General features: G+C 48.3%; 1 protein-coding gene across 3 annotated transcripts in view; it reads right to left on the reverse strand.

Moving 5' to 3' along the window:
• Positions 1 to 26193, reverse strand: part of USP9X (ubiquitin specific peptidase 9 X-linked) — a 2614063-nt gene that overhangs the window by 769572 nt on the left and 1818298 nt on the right. For all 3 annotated transcript variants that reach the window (XM_069636534.1, XM_069636533.1, XM_069636535.1), the window contains exon 31: positions 15322 to 15542. In XM_069636534.1, the coding sequence (XP_069492635.1) occupies positions 15322 to 15542 (221 nt within the window). The remainder of the gene's footprint in view (positions 1 to 15321; positions 15543 to 26193) is intronic.

Raw genomic sequence — 26193 nt, forward strand, 5'->3', positions numbered from 1 at the left:
CAGCATTGCCTGATGACACCAGTATTATTAGGGGGGAAGATGGTGGGACATATGGAGGAAAGGGGACTATGGACGGAGTAGTCACTACAGTGAGTAACTATTAATTACTCTTACGTCCCGTCCCCTTTACCCCATACTGTATAGGCGATTACAACTGAATGGAGCCGCAGGGTGGAGAGGAGACCCTCCTTAAGAAAAAAGGTTTCTTAGAACCGCCTGTCCGAAGGCCGCGTCTAAACAGTAGTGCTTACAGAAAGCCAAAGGGGTGGCCCAGGTAGCGGCCCTGCTGATAATCAGGCCTTGACCCATCGAAAGTGCCAAACAAGGTGTGCGACTTGCAGAAGTCCTTGGTCCTGTCCAGGTACTATTTCAGCACGCGCCTGACATCCAGGCGTTGCAAGACCCTCTGAGGCTCTTCCCCAGAAAGTGGGTAATACTATCTCCTCGTTGAGATGGAAGGAGGTGGTCACCTTGGGAAGGAACTATGGGTGCGTTTGCAGGACATCCTTGTGAAAGGTGGTGTAGGGCTCTGAAGCCCTGTAGGGATCTCGCTGACTCTGCCAGCTGAGGTGAGGCCCAGAAGCAGAGCTGTCTTTATGGTGACTAGCCTGATGTCCGTGGACGCCATTGGCTGAAAGTGTTTATGTGCCAAGGTGCCCAACACAACATTAAGGTCCCACACCAGGTATGGTTTCCATATAGGCGGGTAAAGCCTGTGGAAGCCCGCTAGATGTCGCTTGACCACCGGGTTGGAGGGGGAGAAAAGGCCCTCCTCCAAATTCCTTTAAGCCCCTATGGCTGCCGAAAGATGTGGCATGTATCCAACTGTACGCTGGAGTGAGCGAGGTGTGCATAAAAAGGAGAGAATGTCGTCCAAGGTGCACTTAAGACGGTCGATCTTCCTAGAGTCGGCCCAATGACAGAATCTAGACCATTTACTCTTATATTGGCTCCTAGTAGCCTTGCCTCTAGCGCCATGGATGATCTCTAGGATAGCCTGAGATGGGCTAAAGTGTTTCAGCGTGACCTGCTCAGGAACCACGCTGCAAGGGCTAGTTTGTGAGGATCAGGGTGGAGTACCCTGCCCCCCTGCTGGGCCAGTAGAGGGGCTGGGCCCAGCAGTAGGTGAATGGGTGGTCTGTCCGATAGGCTGAGTAGCTCGGAGAAAGAACACATTACTTACCTGTAACTGTTCTCCAGCATTGGTCTGGCATGGATTCACATGCTCATGAATATTCCCCGTCAGGCTGGGTAGTCTCAGCAAAGAAAAAAATCAGTTTCAGTTTTGTTTCTGAACTGTCTTTCTGCTAATAACCAATCACTGGTCTCTGGGTCATACTGCCCCCAGCCAATGATTGCCCTCTACCTAAGCCCCTCCTCTGACAGCCAAATTCAGATTTGGTAGCATGTAAAGTGGCAGTCGGACCAAGAGAAGAGCCGCAGAGGGGTTGGAGGGAGGGTTTGCATGTGAATCCATGCCAGACCCATGCTGGAGAACAACAGTTACAGGTAAGTATGGAGTCTGGCATGGATTCACATGCTCATGAATACAAGAATACATAGCAGTAAACACATGTAAAACCACAGGAGGTGGCAAGGCTCAACATTAAGCATTTCAACATCTCAACATTAAGCATCTCTTACCTCCTCGCCAGGCTCTCCTTCAAGCGAACAGGTTGCGCAGCACTGCCTGGCCGACTCTGGACTGCTCCCTGGAATCCTGGTCGACGCAGTAGAATCTTGTGAAGGTGTGTGTCGACCTCCACGTAACAGCCCGGCAGATGTCCAGCAGGGGCACACCAGACAGGAACGCCATAGTTGCAGCGGTCGCTCTGGTCGAGTGGGCTCTCGGACGGCCGGGCAATGGTCGGTTTGCAAACCGGTAACAGTGCATGATGCAGCCGGAGAGCCATGTAGAAATGGAAGCCTTGGAGATGGCCTTCCCTTGGCTCACAGGGCCGAAGTTCACAAACAGCTGTGATATCTTCCGAAAACTCTTTGTGCGGTCCACGTAGAACTTCAGAGCTCTAGCCACATCCAGCGAGTGCTAAGTCCTCTCAGCCAGCGATGGGAAGAAAAAAACCAACACCAAGGGCTCGTTGAGGTGGAAGTCCGACGGCACCTTGGGCATGAAGGAGGAGTGCGACATGAACACTACCCTCGTCTGGTGTAATGTCAGGTACGGTGGTTTACAGGAGAGGGCCTGGATCTCTCCTAAGCCGGGGCCTGAGACTTCACCGGCGGGAACGAGCGGAACAGTCCTTTCATGAACTCCTTCACCAGGCGTAGGACCACAACGATGACCGCCCCGGAGTTCTGGTATAGCGGGAGATAGCCGCCAGATGAATTTTGATGGATGCATGTGCCAGCCCTGCCTTGGCCATCGACAACAAGTACGGCAGCACTTAAGGGGCCGTAATCCGTACAGGGTTGATCTTCTGTGCACGGCACCAGACAGAGAACCTCTTGCACTTATGTCCGTAGCACTTAAGAGTCGACGATGCTCTGGACTTGGCAAGTACCTCCTTGCAGTCCGCCGGGATATCGTAGCCTCCGAACTCTAGTGCTGCAGGTTCAGCGATCCTGGGTCGTGATGCAGGATGGTGCCTCCCTCCCTGGCGAGAAGATCCGTGTCCGCCGGAAGCTTGACTGGAGGGGACGCTGACATGCCCAGAAGGTCCTGGAACCATATCTGCCTCAGTCACGCCAGTGCGACGAGTATCATCCTGCACCGGGACCGTCTGAGTTGACTGATGAGTCGCAGTAGAAGCGGCAACGGTGGGAATGCATAGAAGAACAGTCCATCCCAGGGGAAGGAGAATGCATCCCCCATGCTCCCCGGCTGGAGAAACCTGCTGGCGAACCTCCGGCACTTGGTGTTCGTCGCTGTTGCGAACAGATTGGTCTAGGGACTGCCCCACCGTTGGAATAGAAGATCTAATTGATGCTGCTGAAGCTTCCACTCGTGGCAAGAGCGCAGCTCCCTGCTGAGTGAGTCGGCAACCGTGTTTTTTGCTCCTACCAGGTGAAAGTGTACCAGGAACATCCCCTGGGCGACGGCCCAGCGCGACAGATCCTGCGCTTCCTTGGATAGAGCTGGAGATCTGGTGCCCCCTTGCTTCCGGATGTAGAACATTGTGGGGGTGTTGTCGGTGAAGACCTGTACCACCTTGCCCTTGAGGGATGGAAGGAAGGACCTGAGGACCCAGAACACAACCCGGAGCTCCAGGACGTTGATGTGCAGTGACCTCTCCTCCGGAGCCAAAGGCCTCTTGCCTGGAGATCTACGGTGTGCGTGCCCGTGCGTGCCCCATCCCTCCAGGGAGGCGTCCGTCGTCACCGTTACCTGATGTGCTGGGGTCTGGAAGTGCGGAAAGTCTCGTTGAGGGAGATCTCGTCTTCGAAGCTTCCCGCCACTTGCATCCAACGGGTGCCGAGGAACTCCGGCAGTAGCCGCATCTACACCCTACACAGACGCATGAGGTTGATGCATGACGACATCATGCCGAGTAGGGACTTGATGGACCTTACCCTGGCTACTTCTATGGTCAACAGCCGTTGTACCTTGCCCAGGATGGCCTTTATCCTCTCCTCCGACAGCGAAGCTAGCCACGCCACCGTGTTGAGCCTGGCCCCTAGGAATAGGGCATCCTGCGATGGCACCAAACAGGACTTCGCAAAGTTGATGAGGAACCCCAGTTCCCTGAGCAGGCGGACGGTCCTCTCTGTGTTAGGGAGAATTCTCAATAAATGGCTGATTCCCCTTATCTAATGAGTCCCTTAGCAGCTTTGCTGGATTTGTAGGGTTTATTTTTTCACCTGGTAAGAGCGTTTGCCTTTTTGCCACTCTTGCATGTGTTTTTGCTGTGTGTGTTTTCACTTTGTGTGATCTTGGGCACTGGAACCTCAACTACTCCAAGTGCACCACTTTTTGTGTGTGTTACACAGCACTTTCAGTGCAGTGACACTGAGTTGTGTTTGAGACTTCCCAGGGTCTCCATTTTTCTGGGGCTGCCCACTGTCCCCCAGAAACAAGTAAATTTGCTATTAACTTTATATAGTAACTTTAAATTACAGACCCAGTACAACCCATGTTACATGGAGTACTGGAAATGGTTAACGCCTATCCCTTTTTTTCTGTGCCTCTTGGAGCCTTGTTTTGCTCCCTTACCGTTAAGACTTGACTGGTGGCAGTGGTATCTACCCGAACTTTTCTATCACGATTATACTATATAAAAGTGGTATTGTTTTAAACTATTATAGTAGCCCCGAACATAAACCCGCTTGACCAAATACATTTTACTTTGGTTCCGGCTGGGTTTATTCGCCATTTCTTTTTGTTAAAGTCTTTCTCGTGTTTTAATCTACGTACCAAACTGGGGAAGATTCCTTTGTTCGCTGTCTTTTCGCAGGCTTCTGCACAGAGGCCCTCCTTAAGTCGCCTGATAGTCTAGAGGGACAGGATGATAGTCTAGAGGGACAGGATGTGAGGGAGGGATCTTCGGACCCCTGCCATGGGTTGCCTTAGCAACCCAAGTCGCACTCTTGTCTGATTGGCTAAGGGGACTGGCCTTACCAGGCCTGCACCCTGCTGTGTGACTGACAGCCAGGATGTATGAATGGGGGAAAACTGCATAAAAAGCAGATCTGAGACTGGGAGAGCAGAGTCGCCACTGGAACAAAAGAACCAACGACGAACTGGAAGAAGAGGACCACTACAACGACTGAACCGCCCGGTGAAGTCCTGCTGCAGGTCAGAATCTCCAAATCCAACACCAGAGAATATCCTCCATGAAACTTCTTCCCTGGAGCTTGTGGATCCCTCCTCTGGTCGAATTCGCTGTACAGAGCTACAATGAGTCGAATAGCCAGGAAGGTCGGACCCTGCTTGGGTTTTAAAGAGCGCACCTTTTATTTGTTGTTTTGCTCTGCTGCTGGTTTCTTCCCTGAGTGGCGCCGGACCCTCCAGTCTTCCTACTTCTTATCAGTACGACAGTTGTTTCAAGAACTGTGAGCCTGCAGGAACTACCAGGAACGTCAGCCTCAGCTACAGCTCCCTCTCTGTTTCAAGGTACTGTGCAAATCCGATAGTGCTTTTCGCTCAGCTGCGGTGAAAGTGTTTGAAATCTTTCTCCAATCTGAGGGCTTGTCCTGCTCTTCTCTTTTACCTAACTTTTCTACCGACCAACCTCGTCCAGAATCTGTGCCACAAACTTTGCCGCGAACTACACTGAACATATTATCTTGAGCAAAAGACTTCTGAACCATTGACTTTGGCCCCAAGCCTTTTCCATCTGATTTTACCCATGTAGTCTCTTGTTCAGTTGCCCTGCTTACTTACCTGTTGATGTTGCCTAATTTCTAATAACTTTGTCTTTCCCTCCCTTTTAAAATTGCTGGAGTGCCATTTTGCTCCCACTTTATTTTGTGAGCCTAACTTGTCTGGAATTTAAGGGAAGTGGTGTGGTGTATTTTGATTTTTGATCTTTCTTATAATAGTGAAATGTTATACAACTGTTGAGTAAATAAATATATATTCTTTTACTTAGAAACCCTGAGACAGTGTTTGCCTGAACCATACTAATTGCTGTCCCTTGGGTAAACACTTGTACTGCTCACTTACTCTTGAGGTAAGTCTGGCTGCTCCGATACTGCTACCACTATAACTGTGTATACAGGCTTGTACCGAAGGCGAAATTGTACTGTCACTTGTAGTCTTAATTGTGTGTAGTGTTCTCAAAGGGTACTGCATGTAATTCTGCCTAACACTGTGTGGTCGACGGCAAGCTCCCTTGACTTTGCTCGGATGAGGCAATCGTCCAGATAGGGGTAGACGTGGACCCCTTGCAGGTGCAGAAGCGCCACCACCGGTGCAAGGCACTTGGTGAAGACCCTTGCCTGCGACTTCAAACCGAAGGGCAGTGCCTTGAACTGGTAGCGTCGCCCCTGGACCACGAAGCGTAGAAACCTTCCATGTCCTTTGTGTATGGGGATGTGGGTGTATGCATCCTCCAGGTCCAGCGACGACAGGAAGTGCCCTTCTTCCAGCTGTCCCAGCACGTGCTGAAGGGTGACCATCCGGAATTTTTGGGATTTTATGTACCTGCTGAGGCGGCAGAGGTCCAGGATAGGCCGCCAAGTGCATGTCTTCTTTTCGGACGAGGCAGTATCGCGAGTATACTCAGGAGCCCCTGAGCCTCTTCGGGACGAGTTCTGTCACGCCCTTTGTCAGCATCGCTCGTACCTCCAGAAGTAGTTGTGGGATGTGGTTTCCTTTCCTGGCCACCAGTGGAAGGTCTGGGCACTCCCTTTGAAACTCCAGAGTGTGCCCGTGGGCCAGGGCATCCAGCACCCAAAGTCGGTGGAGATGGATTCCCACACGCTTACTAATTTCGCCAGCCGGCCTCCCACCGGGGTGCTCGGGTGGGGGCCCGACGTCATGGCCAAGTTCAGTCCTGCTTTGCCGAGGCCTTGCCCCCTTGGGCCCCTTGGCAACTATGTGCACCGGCCTTGTTGCAGCCTCTAGGCTTCTTTCGACGAGGAAAGGGCAGCCTGGCGCTATGAGTAAGAGCCGCCGCCGAATCCTTTGGAGGCACCTTGGGACTTGCCTCTGGAGGTCGGAAAGGACGGCTGTCGCTGATGTAGCGTGCCCAGGGCACGGGCCGTCTCAGTGTCCACTTTGATGGCCTGCAGTGATTCATCCACTGCCTTGCTGAACAGATTGTTCCCGTCGAAGGACATGTCCAGTACCCTGTTCTGCACGTCCTGGCGGAAGTCGGTGGCCCTAAACCAACCGCGCCGGCGAAGGCAAACGCTGTTGCCCATCTGGCGAAAACCCGGTGTCGGCGATGTCCATGGCGACCGTGATGGCGTGAACCGAAGCCACCTCGCCCTCATGCAGGTTTTCGAGAGCCTCAGCTCTCTTGTCGTCCGGGAGGAAGTCCAGGAAGGGCTGAGTGGGCGATTTTAAACCACAGCTCCCTATTGTAGCAGGTCACGATAGCGAGAGCGTTGGCCGCCTTAATGGTCACTGCTGCCGACGAGATGACCCAATGTCCCATGGCGTCCAGCTTCTTCCCCTCGCCGTCTGGCGGGGAAGTGGCTGTCGAGGCTGTCGCCCCGGCCGATTTCTTCTTGGCCCCCGTGGAGACTACTGAGTCCGGAGATGGCTGTGCCCTGAGGCACATAGGGGCGGAATCTGGGACCCGGTACTACTTTTCGTACCGGTCTCTCTTCGCAGGGCCCGTGGACTGGTTCTTCAGAAGGGACAGTCCCTCGTCCCAGATGTCGTCCAACAGCGGGACTGAGAGTACCGTCTTCCTCTTGGCCTCCCTTCGTTGATACAGGAATCTCTCCTCCTGCTCTTCGGGGCATAGCTGGAAGAGCTCTGAGGCTCTGGCAATCATGGCGTGAAACAAGCCAATTTCATCGGGAGGGGGCGATGGGAGATCAGTTCCGTCGTCTCTGCCATCTCCCATACCTGTTATCACCGTCTCCGTCTCATCCCTCGGAGGAGGGGATGGGGGTGAAGGATGAAAAGGTGGTGGAGGATGGACTCGCATCCACTTGCCTGGAGGGCTCCCGAAGGTCCAGGCGCCACTGGATCGTCTGCCGGCCGTAAGGGCAGCCTTGTCCTATCTGCATGCACAAGGTGCGCAGCTCCAGCCAGATGTCTTCTGACCTGTCAGGCGGTGTAGGCCTCGGTTGAGATGGCGTGTCGGTCGAGGCTCCTCCGGTTACTCTTCAACCTGTCGCTCCTCGTCGGCCCCACCCTCGCTCTCTACGTCCGCCTTGTCGGGATCCTTCCCGCAGGCCCTGGCCTCGTCGAACCTCTTGTCCAGGGCAGCCTTGATGAGAGATAATCCTCGTAGGAGGTATCTGAGTCAGCTAGGACTACCTCGCCCCCTCCCTCCTTCTCGGTCTGGGGCTTCACAGAGGTCTTTTCGATCGTTTGGAAAGACGATTCCCTCCGGGATGGCAGGCAAACTCTAGGTCCGGAGGCCATCTCCACTGGGGTCGCCTCTGCGGGCTTCGCCAGGGACGCCACGACTCCCTCAATCAAGGCCTTAGCTGGGTGAATCTGGGCTTTCACGACCTTAGACGCGTTGGAGGCCTTCACCGTGGAGGGAGGGTCACCGCCTCGCTCCCCCTTGGCTTTCTCCACCGGGATCGACCGGGGCTTCTCCCGAAGCTTACCCGGGTTCTCCTACTTTTTCACCAAGCAGGATCATTGGCTCGTGGTTGACGGCATGGGTGACAATGCGCCCGGCCTGGCAGCCGAGGAGCCTGAACCAACGGTGCTCCCGGTGCCCACAGACTTGCAGTGCTTTGCCTTCTGTTGGACCCCCGTCGCCGGAGCGCCCTCAAAGGTCTTAGAAGACTACTCAGACTTCTTCTCACCTGCTGCCGGGCTCTTCGCCTCCAGCCAGTCAGCGAGTTGTTTCCGACAGTCCTTCATGGTCCGGACAGACATGTTCTTGCAGAACGCAGTTCTCCTCCACTTGTGACTTGTCGAAGTGCAGGCAGTAGAGACACCGAGAATGCTCGTCCTCCTTGAAGACGTTCTGTAGTCCACATCCTGGGCAGTTCCTGAACAGCTTGGATCCAATGGGCATCGAGTTTCCTTTGTCCTGAGCCATGACCACGCAGGGTAGGCCTCATGCTTCAAGAAGTGAGATTCGATGAGGAATAGCCCTTGATGGGCGTAGGAAATTCCTAAACGGGTCCCCGTTAATCTGAAGATGAATCGGTGGAGCTTGAGGCTCGAATTTGACCAAAAAATGAGAGTAAACTCTCTGAAAAAAGGCAACACGCAGTAAAAGCTTGAGAGCTACGCACGAGGACTCCAAACACTTGAACGTGCAGTAAAAATCTGAAGATAGCTGCCAGAGGAGGGGCTTAGGTACAGGGCAGTCATTGGCTCTTTACCGATGATTCCCAGCCTGTTCGGCATAAACCTATGCAGTTCCCTTAGGGACCACTGCAAAAGATTTAAGACTACAGGTGTTGGCAGTAAACCCACTTGGTAGCAGTCTGCACCACCCAGATTTACCTGGTAGCTGTGGCTGAGCAGTCAGACTTCCCTCATGAAGAGTTAGGCAGTATGCAGAGTATACAAAATAGGCACTCAGGTACAATAATACAAGCAAACACTGACCAGAGCATTGGTATCAAAGAATATAATTATTTATTTAAAAACACACAGTTGAAACACTCCAGCACTCTTATTGTAAAATATTCTAAACACAGTTACTATTGTAATATATACACCCCTTTTTCCTTATCAGATAAGTCACTGTAAAACACCACTTATTTTCATACAGAGGTGAGCGCTTAACTAGATGGCACTAAAATAATTTTGTGAGAAAGGGAGGGAAATAGACAGAATATGAAATGGTACACCCTTCTAAGATTCAGGAACACGGTTAGCAAGGCAGAGAGCAAAAAGTCACTGGTGAGCCAAAGTCCAAAGGCTGGGCCCACTCTTAGAGAGAGCAGAGCACAAATGCTCCCAAGATCACACAGTTACACGATGCTTAGAAAAGTCTTGCAGAGGGTTCAAAAAGGGTTTATTGAGGCTTTAAGAAAGTTTAGCCAGGGTGTCCCAGACTAACCCAGGTTCGAAAGCCAGGGGCTAAATCTACCCCATACAGTCGGTAGCAAGGGAAGCCAGGCGGGACACGGTATCTTAAGTGGGAAGGATCCTCCAGCGGTGGCAGTTGTTCCTGGTAGTGGGTGCAAGTCACGTCGTCGTCCAGGGGAAGAGAAGATCTCGACTTGGAGGAAAGATGAAGGTCGTTGCACTACCAGAGAAGAAACCAGCCGCGGAGTCTTCCGGTTAAAGGTGGTACCTTTGTTTCGCGGTCGTGGTAAAACGTGGTATCCCGGTTGCCGGGGTGCTTGGCACGGGCAAGGCGGCCACGAGGTACGTCGGGAAAGCGAAAAGACGGTGAAACTGGTTATCCCCACCAGTCAAAGGAAGAAGACTCTCCGGCGGGAGATCTCCTCTGTCGTTGGGAAAAGTGGTGAGGCAGTCCAGCAGGGCTCCACCGGTGGTGGTGTCGTGGCAGGTCGGCTCAGCTTCTCCCTCGTCGGATTCTTAGGTCCTGTGGCGACTTCTGAAGTTCCAGTCTCCAAAGCCCTGCTTTTATGCAGCAAACCTCCATTCACTCACCCTAGCTGTCACTCAAACATGCTAAGTGGTGAGCCGGCCGGCTCACCACTTGGGCCAATCAGGATGGAGTGCGACTCGAGTTGCCTAGGCAACTCAGTCCAGGGTGCCTAAATTCCCTCCACCCCTCCTAAGTACCCCAGACAGAGTGGCACCACTTTTGAGGGCTTCTGTGTAGAAGCCCGCCAAAAAGTGGAACAAAGGGCTCGACTTGGGTTGGAGTCACAGAAGAGAACACAAACGCCATTTTAGAATCAAGTTTTGGCAAAAAATACCAAACGGAGAATTAATATTAATTAAATAAACCGGTGGTATGTTCGAAGCTACCGTAAATAATTAAATAAAGGTAGTAGCCTAAAACAATGGGAAATCCCATAGGAAAATATTCGCGGTTGAATATAAAAAGTAGTATCCACTGCCACCAGCCAATACTCAATCAGGGGGGACGGAGACATGCCCCCTCGACTAACAGACCCCGGGGCAATTGAATTGCCCCAGCCAGTACGTCCACAATATGATGGTTTGTACTGGTTCTGTTCAGAATTTAAGACTAGTAAAGTCAATGGTGACTTTACATGCCCTGGGAGACAGTAGTCAGTCCCAGGGTATGGAGTCTATACTGGGGGGGTCACTATGACACCCCCTGTGTTACTGCACGGAGGGTGCTGTGTAACACACATCACAAAAACACATGAAGCCCTATGGAGTAAAAGACCCCATAGCCCATTAAACACAACTAGATTCAAAGAAACACACTCAAATCATGTCCAAGAGTGAGGGTAAAAGAGTCTCACTCTTGGCAGGAGAAAAAAATAAACCCCAAAAATCCACCAAAGCTGCTGGGGGACTCACTAGGTTAGGAAATTCAGCCTAAACAGAATTCTCCCTAACACAGCCTGACGACGGGGGATATTCATGAGCATGTGAATCCACGCCAGACCCCATGCTGGAGAAAAATAAAACCCCTTGCAGCACAGATGAAGAAAATACTATGGAAATATGGGAGATTTTCAATCATCCCAGTCTTGAAGTTTTATCAGGCAGGTAATCCCAGTTCTGCTACATGGTCTAGAAGCTAAACCCCAGCTATGGAATACCACATGGCAAAGGTGGGAAGGCCTATTGTGGAAACATGCATTGGGGCTTCCAATGAGCCTGGCAATGGACAGTCTTTGATTTGAGCTGGGCCTCAGATCCCTAAAATGCCAGGTCGGATGGAAACTGATATCACTGCAACAGCGAATTATTACAGCCCAGGATAACTCTTTTTTATACAGATATGAGGAAGCACCTAAAGGGGAGTAGATCAAAATCCCATGAAAAGTTAAATCTATTGGTGAAAGAGTTACTCTTAGGTGCGGACAGAGAGCAAATTGCTGCAAGAAAATTCAACAAAACCAAAAAGTAAATGGGAGGAAATGGATTGGATTCATACTATTGAAAAAGTAAGACCGGGGTCCAATCCAAACGCCCAGCAAACAATAGATTGAAAATTGGGTTTCCTGAGCAGATATTCAATCACGTTTCCTGACTGGAGAATCAGGAATACATTTCTAAGACTGAGGTTAAATATCTTACACACTGGGGAAGTGCTGGCAAGAAGAGGAGTGGGGGAAATGGCCATAAACCTATGCCAGATCTGTAAAAACCCAGAAAACCAATCCATTAAACACTTGATGATGGATTGTGAAGGAACTAGATGGGCCAGACAACAGTTTTAAAGCAAATTTGTCTCTGATACAACATTTTGGGTGCAAGAGCAACCATGGGAAATATTGATTGATGGGCAGTCAAAAGCAGCGATACAAATGCGTGAGTGCTGCAAGATACGGCTTTAAGCACATGTAAAGAAGGGGCAGTTTGCTTTAGGTTAAAGTTTTATTATCATTTGGCCTTTTTCTTAAGTACTTCTACACATTTCCAATTAACCATTTGCAATAATTTGTAAGGATTTTAATAATTTTGTAATTATTTGTTTTTTAGTTCAATGTAATGAGAAATTGTTGTCTATGTGTGTACTGTGGTGATATGAATTTGTTGATTGTGAAAGGTTAATTTGCAACCATATACAATAAAAAAATATATTGCGTTTCCACTCCTTGCCTCCTTACATATTAATCCTTTCTTCACTAACTTTGCTACACTACAGTGTTGTATTGCTGATCTAACCGTGCTTAAAACATAGTGCCGGTGCTCTGTAGCCAGAGCACCCAACAAGTGAATGCATTTATAATTGTTCATATTTAATGTTACTCACATGTGAATTTTAATTGACAAAGCTCCAATAAATAGAACTACGTTTATATATGCTGCCTCACTTGTCATATTAAGAGTGCTCTGGGTGTGTTTAACTGAACCTTCACCACTGTTGCACTCTGCCAAGTCTAAGCCTTACCGCTCAGCTGCACTATCTTGATAGATTTTGGCTAGATATTAGTGTCTTTCCATGTTCACCAGAATATAATGGCCTCTCAGAATTTGCCCACAGGGTTGGTTATGACAATCCATCCAAACAGTGACAATCTTATATTCATGTCACTCTGTTTTGTACAAAGACCCATAGGCCAGAGTGAGCTCTGGCAGTCGTACCTCAGATCCCTTTCATCTTGTGTGAGGAACAGTTTACAGCACTAGTTTTGTTTTAATCAGAAAGGGTTAATGTCATTATTTACAGATTATTTGCTACTGCTCCTCTGGCACCCTGAGTTTAACATTGCCTCTATTGCAGACAAAGTGAAGAGCTTTGGCAAATTATCTGGGTTAAGGATTAATAAGGATAACTCTGAGCTGCTCGCTTTGACTGAAGCCACTAACAGAGGCAGTAAAAATTTGGGCTGGAAATGGTGCCAAGCACCAGGTCGAAAACCCATGCTACAGAACTCAGGAGATTTCAATACGCTTTATGATGTAAATTGCTCCTCTGTATTCCAAGAACTTGCTTAGAATTGGAGTGGAGTGTTGGATTTCCCAATCAATTAGGTATTGCTTATCAAGATGGTAATGTTTTCCAAAATGGTCAGCCAATATCCTGGTTAAGTTACGATGTATGTTTTTAGGCATATCAAAAATTGGCTGAGAAGCACCCTTTACTAAAGTAGAAGATGATCACCACTTCGTAACGTACAGAAAGGCATGGGAGGTCCATAAAGGAATACCTATTACCAATTAACCACAACGCATGATGCTCCCATTTTAGCCATTCCCCATATGGTCAACATGTGAAACTTGAAAAGACAATTGTGGCCATTTCCAACCTGCAAAACAGGTGAGTTTCATGATGTGGTCAACATTGTATGGGTATGTGATGGGCTTCACTTCAAATATGTTAGCCCACTAATGTGCTCTTTAGGACCATATCGACAGAATCCGATGGATGCCGATCACATCAGAAAGTCTAGTTTTTACTAATAGGCTTGAATGTAACAGTTGACCATTTGCTTAGAATTCTTGGCTTCTTTTATAGCACTGAGCATCTGGGCCATAGATTGGTTAGCTTGTGCTTACTACTTGCACATAGTAACATATCATACATTGAATAGAACAACTGCAAAAACACAAGGTACAATGATACAATCTGGGCCAAAGAAAATGAAGATGCTATTCCGTACTTGCACCTGTTAAACCCAGTTCCAAGGGCTACTGGTCCTGCTTCAAAACATATTACAAACCAACTTTCTGTACGACACTATGGACTAGCCCTCCATGAACTGGGAAAAAGTCACCTTTAAGGTGCAGGTGTTTGCATACAGATACACGAAAATTGTTGCCCAACAATATGTTTGTAATTTACTGGCATGTGTTTATATGAAACTATTAATCAAAAATAGTATGTTATAATGTATTAATGCAAAAATGAATAAACATAATTATAAGGAAACTAAAGTCCTGTCAGAAACTAGCCCCACATCATAGAGGCAGAGTGTCAGAGACGCTGAAGAAAATCTTGAACACTAATATTTAGCTACATTAATATCTAGCTGTGTGAGCAGTACTGGCAAAGGCCCAGTAGACTTGGCCTCACGGGACCTTGAGTTTGGACAGGACCGATTTAGCAATCTTCAACAATGCAACATTAGAATCAAGTGAATTAACCTAATGGCACCTTGCAGAAGTCACTTATCTTTGGCATGGATTTTAAGTTGGAGTTTCACCAGGAGGTCAGAACCCGACTCCAAAGTCAAGGCTCCAATTTCAATGATGAATAGTCTGAAAAGAGTAAATTACCCAATTAATTACCCTGTAAAAAAACATGGTGCCATCTGAGATTTTGGATTCTTTCTCAACTTCTGAGATTTAAAATCTCCGAGCATAACGAAACTGTAAAACGAATGAGACAAGCCATTGCAGGGGCCTATTGCTGCAAGACCAGAAATAATGTGCGTTTTCAGGTCAAGGGCCCTTTGGCCCTAGACATTGAACCAAAAGCAATTAGTGTCTGCATGCAAGAATTACGAACAGTATGAGAAGCAAGACTTGAATTAGGCACATGCTAGGATTCATGCCTGAAAATAGTGGTGAGAGGTCAATGAAATGAACATATAAGTGGGGTAACTACAAGAAAAGTGATTAACAGTGGAAAAACAAAGTGTAGCCCAAAAAGCCTGTGCGTGACCTGGAGTGCAAGCCTGTGACAGCATGTGCTTGGCAAAGTCCCTTTTTAAGATAATCTTGCTTTGCAAGCAGACAAGGCATCCTAATGAGTTTGGAAAATGGTGGACAGAATGTACCAGAATATGCATCAGCTCAAGGTGAATAAAAGGTTTTGAGCAATTAAAATGGACTCAAGAACAATATGTGGGTGGCAATACATGACACAAACAGTATATTAGACACATCCCTCTTCCAACTAAAATAAATAGTTTATAATCAGAAAAATATACTTTATTTTTATTTGCGGATAGGCCCCCTCCATTGATTCCATCACACAACACTTGAACCTAATGAATAAATGTCCCCCCGTCACCTATTGTGGTAGCAACATCCAATAATGATGCATAAAACAGGAAACACTTATTTAAAAAGATTACACTCTTAGCAGATATGCCCAAACTTTCCTTTTTGAGTGAAATACTAGGGTACGAGGAATTCAGCAATATAATCATAAAATATACAAACAAATAGTAAAATGACATTCAGTGCAAATTATTTACCTCATTGTCCTGCTTCTCATCTCCAGACATGTCATCATCAACATCGCTGCCTGTGCCTTCAATCGCTAAAATACCATTCCTGATGGACGGAATCATGTACAATTGTTGAATTACAGAATTCATGTAACAGGTGGCGCCAGCATTTTTTAAACCAACGAATCCTTTAGGTGGCCGAGGTCCAACTGGTGGAAGATATTCCCATTCTGTAAGTGCTTCACAACCTTCCAAAAATGATAAAACCGTTTAGACAGTAAATACTAGGCTAGGTACACAAGAGACCAGGCTCATTAATAGAATAATGAATTCGTAATTTTCCTGCAAACCTAGTTCTTGTTATTAAGTGGTTTAATTGCCACAACAATTACTGCACCCAGAGGTATTCTTCCAGCTGAGAAGATGCAAAAATGCTTTTGGTATAAACTAAGATATTTGGTGTACCAAGGACATACAGACAACATTTACATGCAACCTGTGTGTCATCTGAGCAATTGGCATTTGGAATGTTAGTAATAGGAGTATCAATGGGTTGGGTCAGGACACGATCGATTTCAGTCTTCTATACCAAATACATTTTACATTGAGAATAACCTTTGTTGCTAGGACTAGCTGCTCACACAGTACTGTACCTCAGTTTGATGATAACAAGCAAGCAGTTTATTAGGGTCTCTCGAGTTTTGCATGCAGACTGTGGGCCACAATAGAACAAATTACTTAACTGCCCGTTAAGTTCTTTCTGATGGATGTCCCTCCCACGGATTCCTCCTCTTTCAAATCCATCTCCCAGAGCAGCATGTCCATGGAAACCTTTCAGCCACCAGGGCATTCAGCACTGCACCGCCAGACACCCCTATGCGCCGGATGGGACGTTGGGGCCAGTAAATATTGAGGCACTGCATCCTTAGTTCCACCCTTTTTTCCCTAGTACTCTAACACAGAGGGACCACAGAACCAAGTTGTCCTAGCTAACCACCAAGCATGGTAGGTTGGGTTGGCGATGAGAAATCCGTGGACGGAACATCCATAAGAAAGAAAATTGCCAAGAGGTAGATAATGTGTTCTTCTAATGAATTCCTTCCTCCTACGATTTCTCATCTTTTGTAGGCTCCCAAAGCCATACATGGATCGGGAGGAGGAAGGAGAGCAAGGACACCACCGTAAGGCAGGAAACTCAGAACAGCCCAGCCAAAAGGTTATCCTGACCAGAATGAGAATTCAAGTAGTAATGTTAAGCTAACAAAGAAGCCCACATAACAGTCTGGCAAATGTTCAGAACAGTAACCTCTTGTTGCAGAGCCAAAGTGACATCCAACCCTCTGATAGAATGTGCCCAGAGACGGTCAGACACATTTTTACCAGCCAGATCATAGCATTTCGAGATGAAGATGATTATCCACCTTGACAGGGTCTGTTTGGTCACAGCCCTGTCAGCAGTCACCAGCATAACCAGTGAAAGGCTGGTAATCTTTCCTGTCCTCTCGTGTCCGAAAGACGCAGCCGCAGAGGGCCTGCACTGGGTCCAGCAGATGAAAACGTTCCTCTCCCATGGAAAGGTGAGGTGGAGGAAAAAGGATAGGAAGATTAATCTTTTGTGAGATGGAAATCAAAGACCATCTTCCGGAGGAAGGACGACCTCGCTCGCAAAGTCATCACCTTATTCTCACAGAAAGCCAAATAGGGAGGTTTAACTGATAACACTGGGAGCTTGCATATCCGCCTAGAAAATAACCTGAAGAGGGAGCAATCTTAACGAGAAGAATGAAGGGGCACAAAATGAGCTCCCATAAGCAATTTTAACAATACATTTCAATCCCATGCCAAAACAAACAGTTGCGGTGGAAACTGGTTGCTTAGTAGTAATTGCAGGACTGTGGGAGGATCATGAACAGAGAACCTGCACTGGGGTTCGCTTGAAAGCTGTAATGGCAGCAAAGTACAGTGACAAATCAGGAGTATTCGTCCCCTTCTCCCCAAAGGGGAGCCACTGCTTTTAAGGCTAGGTGTGTGAGCCAGCTCCGCAAGACCCTCCCGAGGGGTATGGGCATGTGGTACCTCATTGGGCCTTACTCCTCCCTAAGGGGACAAGGACTCCCATTCCCAAAGGGAACTCCCTATGTAGGTCACTTTATCTGTGTACATGTTGAATCCAGCATGACGTCTGAAGGAAAAGTGAATACTCGTATCAAAGTGGGACGAGTAGACCAGAAAGGAAGAGAGAACGGTGTGCAGGTGAAACCCCCTCCTGACGTCAGAACGCTGTGGAGAGGGGGAGTAGAGATGAACCGTGTAACTGCGAGAAGCCGAGAACGCCTAGCACAGTCACCAGAGACCCCGCTAAGCCGTTCTCAGGACGGAGATTGAAGAACCATCCGATGTGGTGGCGTGACCACAAAGTACCGTGGTGGGCCAAGCACTCATCTAGCAATGCTGAAACCTGGCGCCCATCTAACAATGCCAAAACCTGGACAACAGCGAGTGTTGACCGCTACCATCAGCTGTTGTTCGCTGAACGTGGCCAGCTGCAGAGATGCATAGACCAGAACGCGCGTGAAGCCCGAAAGGAAAACCGAGAAAGGAAGCCAAAGTACCTGAGCGAGTGCCGAGCCTTATGTGGTAACCCACGGCAAACTATGGTGCGGGGGTGAACTGCAGAAGCGGGAGGTCACAGGTGCAAGACGTAGTAAAGAGAAGGGACTATGATTGCGATAACGATACATTGAACCAGTATAACACAATATATGAGCAACTATACGAAAACCTGAAGAATAAGAATGATTGGGAATCACTAAGAGAGTCAAAACAAATATACTGGGTGAGAGAGAGAAAGCACCAAGAGATAATTCCACAAGAGACAATTGTTGTAGAGTGGGAAGCCCTCTTAATGAAAAACTGTCGAAAGTCGTATGAGCTAAGAGTGCAGAGTGAACCAAGCAAGGAGAAAAAGAGTGGATTTAAAAGACACCAAGAGTGGGGAACTCTCAATCATGATAAAACAAGGGAACACCATAAAATAAAAGGAAGGTGTCTAAGAGTATCTCAAAGAGAACAATAATAAGTGTCACATGGCCAGGAAGACAAGGTTTTGAACAATTGGGAGGAGCTACAAGAGCTCATGAGTAAAATCCAAGAAAAGCATCAGAATAAGTGACCATAAAGAATGGATTTTCCAACAGAGATATTTGCATATTGAAGATTGTTGTAGTACAAGAAAACCCTGAAAGCCTAAAGGCCAATGACCAAGAGGGGACAGCCAGAAGAGAAACCTTCTTTTACCCACTTTTAGTTATTACTGATAGTGGAAGGGTCAGGTAGATTTAGATATGGACGGAGGACATTTTGAGTTTGGACTTCATGACGACAGACTAGCACCTTTAGTTTAGTTAGGTTGGAAATTCCCCTATAGCGATAGGGTGAGATAGGCCCTTTTCCCGATTATTTAGATAAAAGATCAGAATGTCCACTCTGTGTCCGATCCACCACAGTACCCATTTAGAGTAACCATCAGCAGGTCAATTCCAGAACAGAGGATGTGAAACAGGTAAAAGTATCCAGATCCCTCTTCCAGCATCAAGCTGAACACTTATGCCACTTCAGACATAAATGGATTTGGTGGCATGTCTCCTACCAGAGAGGAGTATGTGCAAGATGTGCTCCAACACATCTCACTCCTCATACCTCAACCTTTCAGCAGCCAAACATGATGTTTCAGGCTGCTGAGGTTCGGATGTAGGAATTGTTCCTCAGTTTGTGAGAGGTCTGCTCTCTGCCAAAGGCGTCATGGAAGGCAGATGGGCATGTCCAGAAACTCCAGTACCATGTTCTCCTTGCCCAGTCCAGAGTGCTCAAGATCATTGTGGATCCAAAAAGGAATAGCCTGCTCAGAACCAGCAGAATGTTTGTCGTAAACGCATAGAGCTGACCGAAGCCCTACTCTACCATCAAAGCGTCCCCCCAGAGCTCTGTCGAGGAAATTCCCTGGAACAGAAGCATTTGCACTTCCTGTTCACACTGGAAGCTAAGAGGTCTTCCTGAGGGATCGCCCAATGTGAGAGAACAACCCCTCCTGAAACTTCATGAAAGAGCTCAACTTGTGAAAAGCTTAAGACTGTCCGCTTAAAGCATCCACAAAGACCTTCTCTTTGTCAGCCACATAAGCTGCCATCAGAGATATGTTGCTCTTCAGAGCTCAGAACTACAGTTGAATTGATTCGCTGCATAGAGGCAAGGAACATAGAAAAGACAGTGTGTTGATGTTGTAGGATGCAGCAAACTATAGAAGCTGATGAAAAGTTCCCCATAACTCGTCTTCACCCAGTTCTCCGAAAGTAAAGAGTTCTAGGTGATAGATGTCCGGGGGAAAACCTCGGAGGAAGAAAACCCTGTGGTGCTCCCTCAAAGTGTTGCTTGGGAGTGATGTTAGTTGTTCATGTCAGACCGCATCTGTATCTTGCAGTGGGTTAGGTAGAAGAATCCGAGCGCGAGGAGGGCTGCGACAAGAAAATAGAGAGATAAGCCGTTGTGTTCAGGGATTGGGTAGTGTGTCTCCAAAACTGAGAAAGAACTAGCGCTGCTTGTGGATTCAAGAGAGGGTCAGCGCGAACTTGCAGGATACCAGTGGGGGTTGAGAATACAGCCTCCTGACATTCTGTATAGTTGACAGAAAGCAGGTTTAGGAAGGATCGAGAAAGAGTGAAAAAAGAAGAGGAAAGCTGCAGAAGGAGCGAAAACTCACAGAGCGCCTGAATGATGGAGTCGCAACGAGTTGTCTCCATGGCAACCGCCGGTCTTATACTCTTCCGGGAAAATAAATCCAACGGGGGACTGGAGAAGTTATGCACCTAAGCACAGGAAGAGTTTAGTGCATGGAATGGCGCTCGGAACATCAGCAGCCCTCTTGAGAGGAGCTGTGAAAATACAATGTAAACGGCTCCAGCGCTGCCATACAGAGAGTTGTTGAAAGCGAGATGTGACAGAGGTAGTGCTTGTCCACTGTGTTGTCTGTGAGGACCAGCACAGACTTGCCATGTACAGAAGGGAGAAAAATGTCCAGGGCCAGCCTAAACGCTCTCAACTCCAGGAAATTGATGACACTTTGAAGGACACCACAGGTCGCTCAACGTCCGGTCTGGTAGTTGAGCACACAAGCCCTTCATGAACGCTTCAGTGAACAGAATAAGTTGGGGCCAGGGATGTTAAAACAATGCAACTTTCAGCAGGTTGCTCCTTTGGGACCACTATTCCAGGTCTCTTGCCTTTTTCGCCCAGACCTGAAGGAGATGTGAAGTGTGCCCCTGGAACTGTTACTGCTGATGATTGTGAAGCCACTGTAGCAACCTCATGCGTAGCCATGCCTCCTGCACTGCAAAAATGCAGCCCATAAGACCCAGCAAGCACAGAAAAGCTGAGGCAGGTTGCTTTCAGGAACACATCAACCATCTTAGAGATGTTCGCTGCTTGATCCTTCGGCGGGAAGGCCCCACCCCGGCAAGTGCCCAGGACCGCCTCAATGAACCAGAGGAACTGAGATGGTGGAAATTGAGAATTCCTGAAGTTCAGGGTGAAGCCCTGTTAGGGAGAATTCTCTTATAAGGCTAATTTCCCAAACTTAGTGAGTCCCCCAGCAGCTTTGCTGGATTTTTGGGGTTTGTTTTTTTCTCCTGCTAAGAGAGACTCTTTTCCTCCCGCTCTTAGGCATGATTTGAGGTTTGTCTGACTTTTTGTGTGCTTATGGGCTATGGGGTATTTTACTCCATAGGGTATCATCTGTTTTTGTGTGTGTTACACAGCACCCTCAGTGCAGTAACACAGGGGTGTCATAGTAACCCCCAAACAGACTCCATACCCTGGGACTGACTACTGTCTCCCAGGGCATGTAAAGTCACCATTGACTTTACTAGTCCAAAATTGTGAACAGAACCAGTACAAACCATCATATTGTGGAAGTACTGGAAGGGGTTAATTCGAATGCCCCTGGGTCTGTTTCCAAGGGGGCACTGGCCAGTCCCCCCTTGTCATGTTTCTAGCTGGTGGCAGTGGTTACCACGCAAAATATTCCACCGGAATATTTCCTATGGGATTTTCCCATTGATTTTAAACGCACCACTTTTTGTTGCAATGTTAAAGATACCGTCGGTTTATTTATTTATTACATCCCCGGTTGGGTCGTTTTGCCAGAACTCTTTTCTAAAATGGCGTTCGTGTCCGTCTCTGTAACTCCAACCAAGGTCAGGCCTTTTGTTCCCCTTTTTGGCGGGCTTCTCCACAGAAGCCCTCCAACTGGTGCCACTCTGTCTGGGTTCCACAGGATGTGTGGGTGGGGGAATTGGCACCCTCGACTGCGTTGCCTTAGTAACCCAAGTCACACTCTGTTCTGATTGGGCCAGTGGTGGCATGTTTGAGTGACAGCTCGGCTGTTAATGGGGTTTTTCTGCATAAAAGCAGGGCTTTTGGGACTGGAACTTCAGAAGTCGCCACAGGACCTAAGAATCCAAAGAGGGAAGAAGCTGAGCCATCCACCGGTGAAGCCGGGCTGCAACAAACACCACTTTCCCAACGACAAGAGAAGATCTTCTGCTGGACGAGTCTTCTTCCTCTGAGCTGGTGGGACTAACCAGTTCACCCCTTTCGTCTTCCAAAGACATCTCTTGGTCAAATCGCCCGTGCCAAGCACCCTGGCGGCCGGATAGCCAAGCTTCACCACTTTGACAGCGAATAAAAGGAATGCACCTTTTACCGACAAACTCTGCAGCTGGTTTCATCCCTGTGAGCTGCATCAACTCCACGTTTCCTCCTCGACGAGATCCTCTCTTCCCCTGGTCGCAACAATGAACTGCAACCGCTGCCAGGGACAACTGCCACCGCTGGAGCTTCCTCTCTCTTTAAGGTATTGTGTCCTGCCTGGCCTCCCTTTCTTCGGTTTGCCCAAGGTGACCCTTAAATCCTTGGCTTTCCAACTGGGTTGGCCCCAGACCTTCTAACTTTACCTTCTTGAATCGCCCCAACCTCTTGAACATTCTGCAAAGACTTTTAGTGCATTTTAAACCATGTGATCCTGGGCACATTTCGCTTTGCTCCATTTAAAGTGGGCCTGGCCTATGAACTTTGGCTCTACAGTGTATACTGCCTTTATTCCCTTGCTGAGAACTCCTAAAAGTGTTGGGACCCATTTTATTTCTATGTTCTGCCTTTTTCTCTCCCTTTAACGTAACTATTGGAGTGCCATCATGTTACACGCTCACATCTGTTTTAACAAATAGTGGTGTTTTAACGGACTTGTCTAATAGTTATCAAGGGAGGTGTGTATACTTTACCTGACTGTGTTTGAACTTGCTTTTGATTTAGAGTGCTAGTATATTGCCTAAAGTGTGTTTTAAATAAATAATGATATACTTTTTTATACAAAGCTCTGGTCAGTGTTTGTTTGCTCTACTGTGTTTTTAGCCCTATTGTCTATATACTGCCCTACTCTTCTTGAGAGAAGTCCGACTGCTCAGCCACAGCTACCAGGTAAATCTGGGTGGTGCAGACTGCTACCAATTGGGTTTACTGCTTACTCATGTAGTCTTAATCTTTTTGCAGTGTTCCCCAAGGGAACTGCACAGGATTCTGCCTAACAAGCCCAACCTGTGCAAAAGGCAGCATGTATGGAACAAAAGTGACGACCTCTGGCCGGGGAAGCAAACGTGGACGAACCAGTTGTCCAGACATGGAAACACATGAATGCCTCCCTTTTGAGTTAAGCAGCTGCCACCTCTGCCAATAGCTTGGTGATGACCCTGGGTGCCAAGAAAAGACTGAATGGCAGGACCTTGAATTGGTAGTGGGAGTGCCCTACGGTGAATCTCAGGTACCTCCTATGCCTCCAATGGATGGACACATGGAAGTAGGCATCCTGAAGATCCAGGGAGACCAGCCAATACTGCACGTCAAAGGCCTGATGGATCAGGGCAAAGATGACCATCTTGATATTGTCCATGTACAGGTTCAAGAGCCGCAGATGTAAGAGTGAGCATATACTTTTCACCTTCTTTGGCACCAGAAAATAAGTCCAATACCAGCTCTTGCCTCGTTCCAAGCAGGGTTCAGGATCTATGGCCCATTTTGCTAAAAGCTGACAAACCGCCTCCAGCAGCAGGGCATTGAGCAAAAGGGAGCCAGTACCTCGGGTGAACGAGCTGTAAGGCCCAGGCATTGGAAGTGATAAGAATTCATTCCTTGCTGAATTGGTAAATCTTGCCTTCCACCAGGGAGGGGTGGTGGAAGTCTGATTCACTGGGGTTTCAGACCTAGGGTCAAGCAGAGGTGGTCAGATCCCCTCTAGATGTACACCTTGGCCAAAGTCAGCATGGGAGGCTCCGCCCCTCCCCTTGGGGGGGGGGGGTCACAGGCTGTTGCTGCTGGACAATTAGGCCCAAAGATTTTGCAGTCGCTTTAGATGCCTGAATTATTTGGATAGACTCGTCGGTCTTTGTGGTCAACCGATTGTTGCAGTCAACCGGCAGGTCCAGAGGATCTGCCTGGATATCTGGGTCAAACCCTGATGTTCGTAGCCAGAAGCATCTCCTATGTGCTGTCCCAGCAGCCATAGTTCTGGCCAAGCAGTCAGCAGTGTCCAGACCTGATTTGTGCTCGCCTGTGGTTTTTGGCCAAGTCTCTGTCAACCGTCAGAACAGAGGCTTGTTTAGATCGCCGCAATTCGATGACTAGGTCGTCTATAGCCTGGTTAAAAGGCAGTAGCATCCCTTGTCAGGCCCTCAAAGGTGGTCGGAGAGTTCTTACTGCACCTTGGGTCAAGCTAACCCCATGGTATCAACCACATTAGCAATCAGGTGCTGAAAAGCCGCCTGAGTCTTACCTGGAATGTCAGCAGGTAGCATGTCGATTACTTAGGAGATGACCAAACCACTTATGTCCTGAAGATCAGTAGCCAGGTCAACTAAATCACCTTCCTGTCCATTAAACTCCTCTAGTAAGTCTGTAACTTCCCTTGTCTATGGGGTTTCCAATCTAAAGGGAATGCAATCCCCTTTCCATCATAAATGTCCTCCATTTGGGACATGAATGCACTCCTAGGGAGCGGGGCGCAATCCCGAAGAACTCGGGCATCGGCTATCATCAATGGAACCATGGAGGCAAATCTTGTGGCAAGAGGGCGGATGCCCGAAGATGGAGCAGTGCGACCTTGAGATGGGATGTTGTCTGTTTTTGGCACGGCCAAGTCCAATGGCATATGGTCATACCCCTTTGCAGAGTCTCTGCAGGCTTGCTCATGCATCTTGCTCATGCATGGTGGGCTGCGATGGCACCAATGGGGCTGAGGCCTAAGTCAGCTGCGCCATAGCTGTCGCTGCTGAAGCCGGAGTCTTGCAAAGATGTTGAGCATCTTAAGCCAGAGGGTCCACCATTCCTCTGCAGTACAGGAATGGATAGAGATAATTGCCTATCCTCAAGAGGGAGCCAACCCATTTGGGACTAGTGAGGTGCGCCTGCTATGCTTAGCACCCCCTAGAGGACAGGGTAAGCAGGATCCCTCTGGAAGTGACTTCCCCTTAGAGTATTTAGACGAACATGGGTGTAAGTCACAACCCCTCAAGGCCTTAACACTTTCGGAGGGTATGTAGAGTATGGCTGTTGCGAAGACCATGTACACCCTTTACTAATGGCTGACTTGGCTTCTGACCCTAGGTACGGCCAATCTCCTATGAAGACTAAGGAGAGAGGAGTGAACCAACCCACAGGAGGTGCGTCCCTGGAACAGGAGGCGGAGCAGATCCTGCAGAGCTTAAACACGACAAAGACGCCAAAGGAGGAGTGTCCAGTGAGAAAGCAAGACAACCAGTGCTGGTGGGTAGGACCGCAACACGCACCAGGAGAGTGCAGTGAGACGCAAATGACAGCCATCTAGAGCAGTGTGGAGAGGCCAGAAGACAGTCTCAGTTAGAAAGCACAGAGCCAAGCAGAGAAGCCGCATAAGCGACTCTGCCAAAACCAAGCAGCGACAGTAAGGGAGAGGATGATCGGAGACCCGCGCGGAGCTAGCTGACAAGTTAGAGCAACTGTGGACCGACAGTGCTGTGGGAACAAAAAGGTAGAGTCTGTGAAGGCCGATGCGAAGCCCAGCAGAAAAGTCGCATATATGACTGCATGCAGACCAAGAGTTCAGGAAGACAGAGTCGAACACAGGTAGACTGATGTGGAGCCCAGAAGAAGAGCAGCCCTCCCGAGGAACACTGCTCGAGGCACCTGGGTATGTGGCTCCAGTGGCGAGGGAGGCAGGCGAACGAGAGAGAGAAAGGAGAAGCTTATCCCAGAGCAGGGGAGTGAGAAGGGGAAGAGTCCTGGAAACATAGAATGACCAAACACCAGAGTGAGAGCAAGAAGAAGCCCAGAGTGGAGAGAACCTGAGAGCAAGCCAGAGTGGGGACTGAGAAGAAGCACCCCAGAGTGTGAGAGATTTAGAAAACCCCAGAGTTGGGAGGATGAAAGAATCACAGAGGGGACAAAGGCGGACAGGACCCCAGAGTGAGAATAGGAAGAAAGACCTGGCTGGAACACTTTGATAGCAATCCAGCACACCAAAAACTGTCGATCTTGAACTTGAACTGTGGGCGAAAGAATAATAGGAAGGGACAGGGTTGAGATTAAAAGCCAGCAGCAATCCCTTTCAGAGTAATAGCTCTACAAAGTCTTTCTTGGTTTCTTTTGTTGTTTTTGAAGATAAGGAAAGTGGTTAGGTTACAGTAGGATTCCGGACAGAGGAATTTTTTAATTTACAGACATCCTGGCATGTACTCTTTGGACTTCCTTTTAGAATATAGGGCTGGAGCATATAGATTTAGGCAGTGCGCCAGATGGAATTTTGGAGTGAGTATTTTA

The sequence above is a fragment of the Ambystoma mexicanum genome, chromosome 7p (assembly GCF_040938575.1).
Source record: "Ambystoma mexicanum isolate Mex_15411 chromosome 7p, UKY_AmexF1_1, whole genome shotgun sequence".
In the NCBI taxonomy this organism is placed as follows: Eukaryota; Metazoa; Chordata; class Amphibia; order Caudata; family Ambystomatidae; genus Ambystoma; species Ambystoma mexicanum.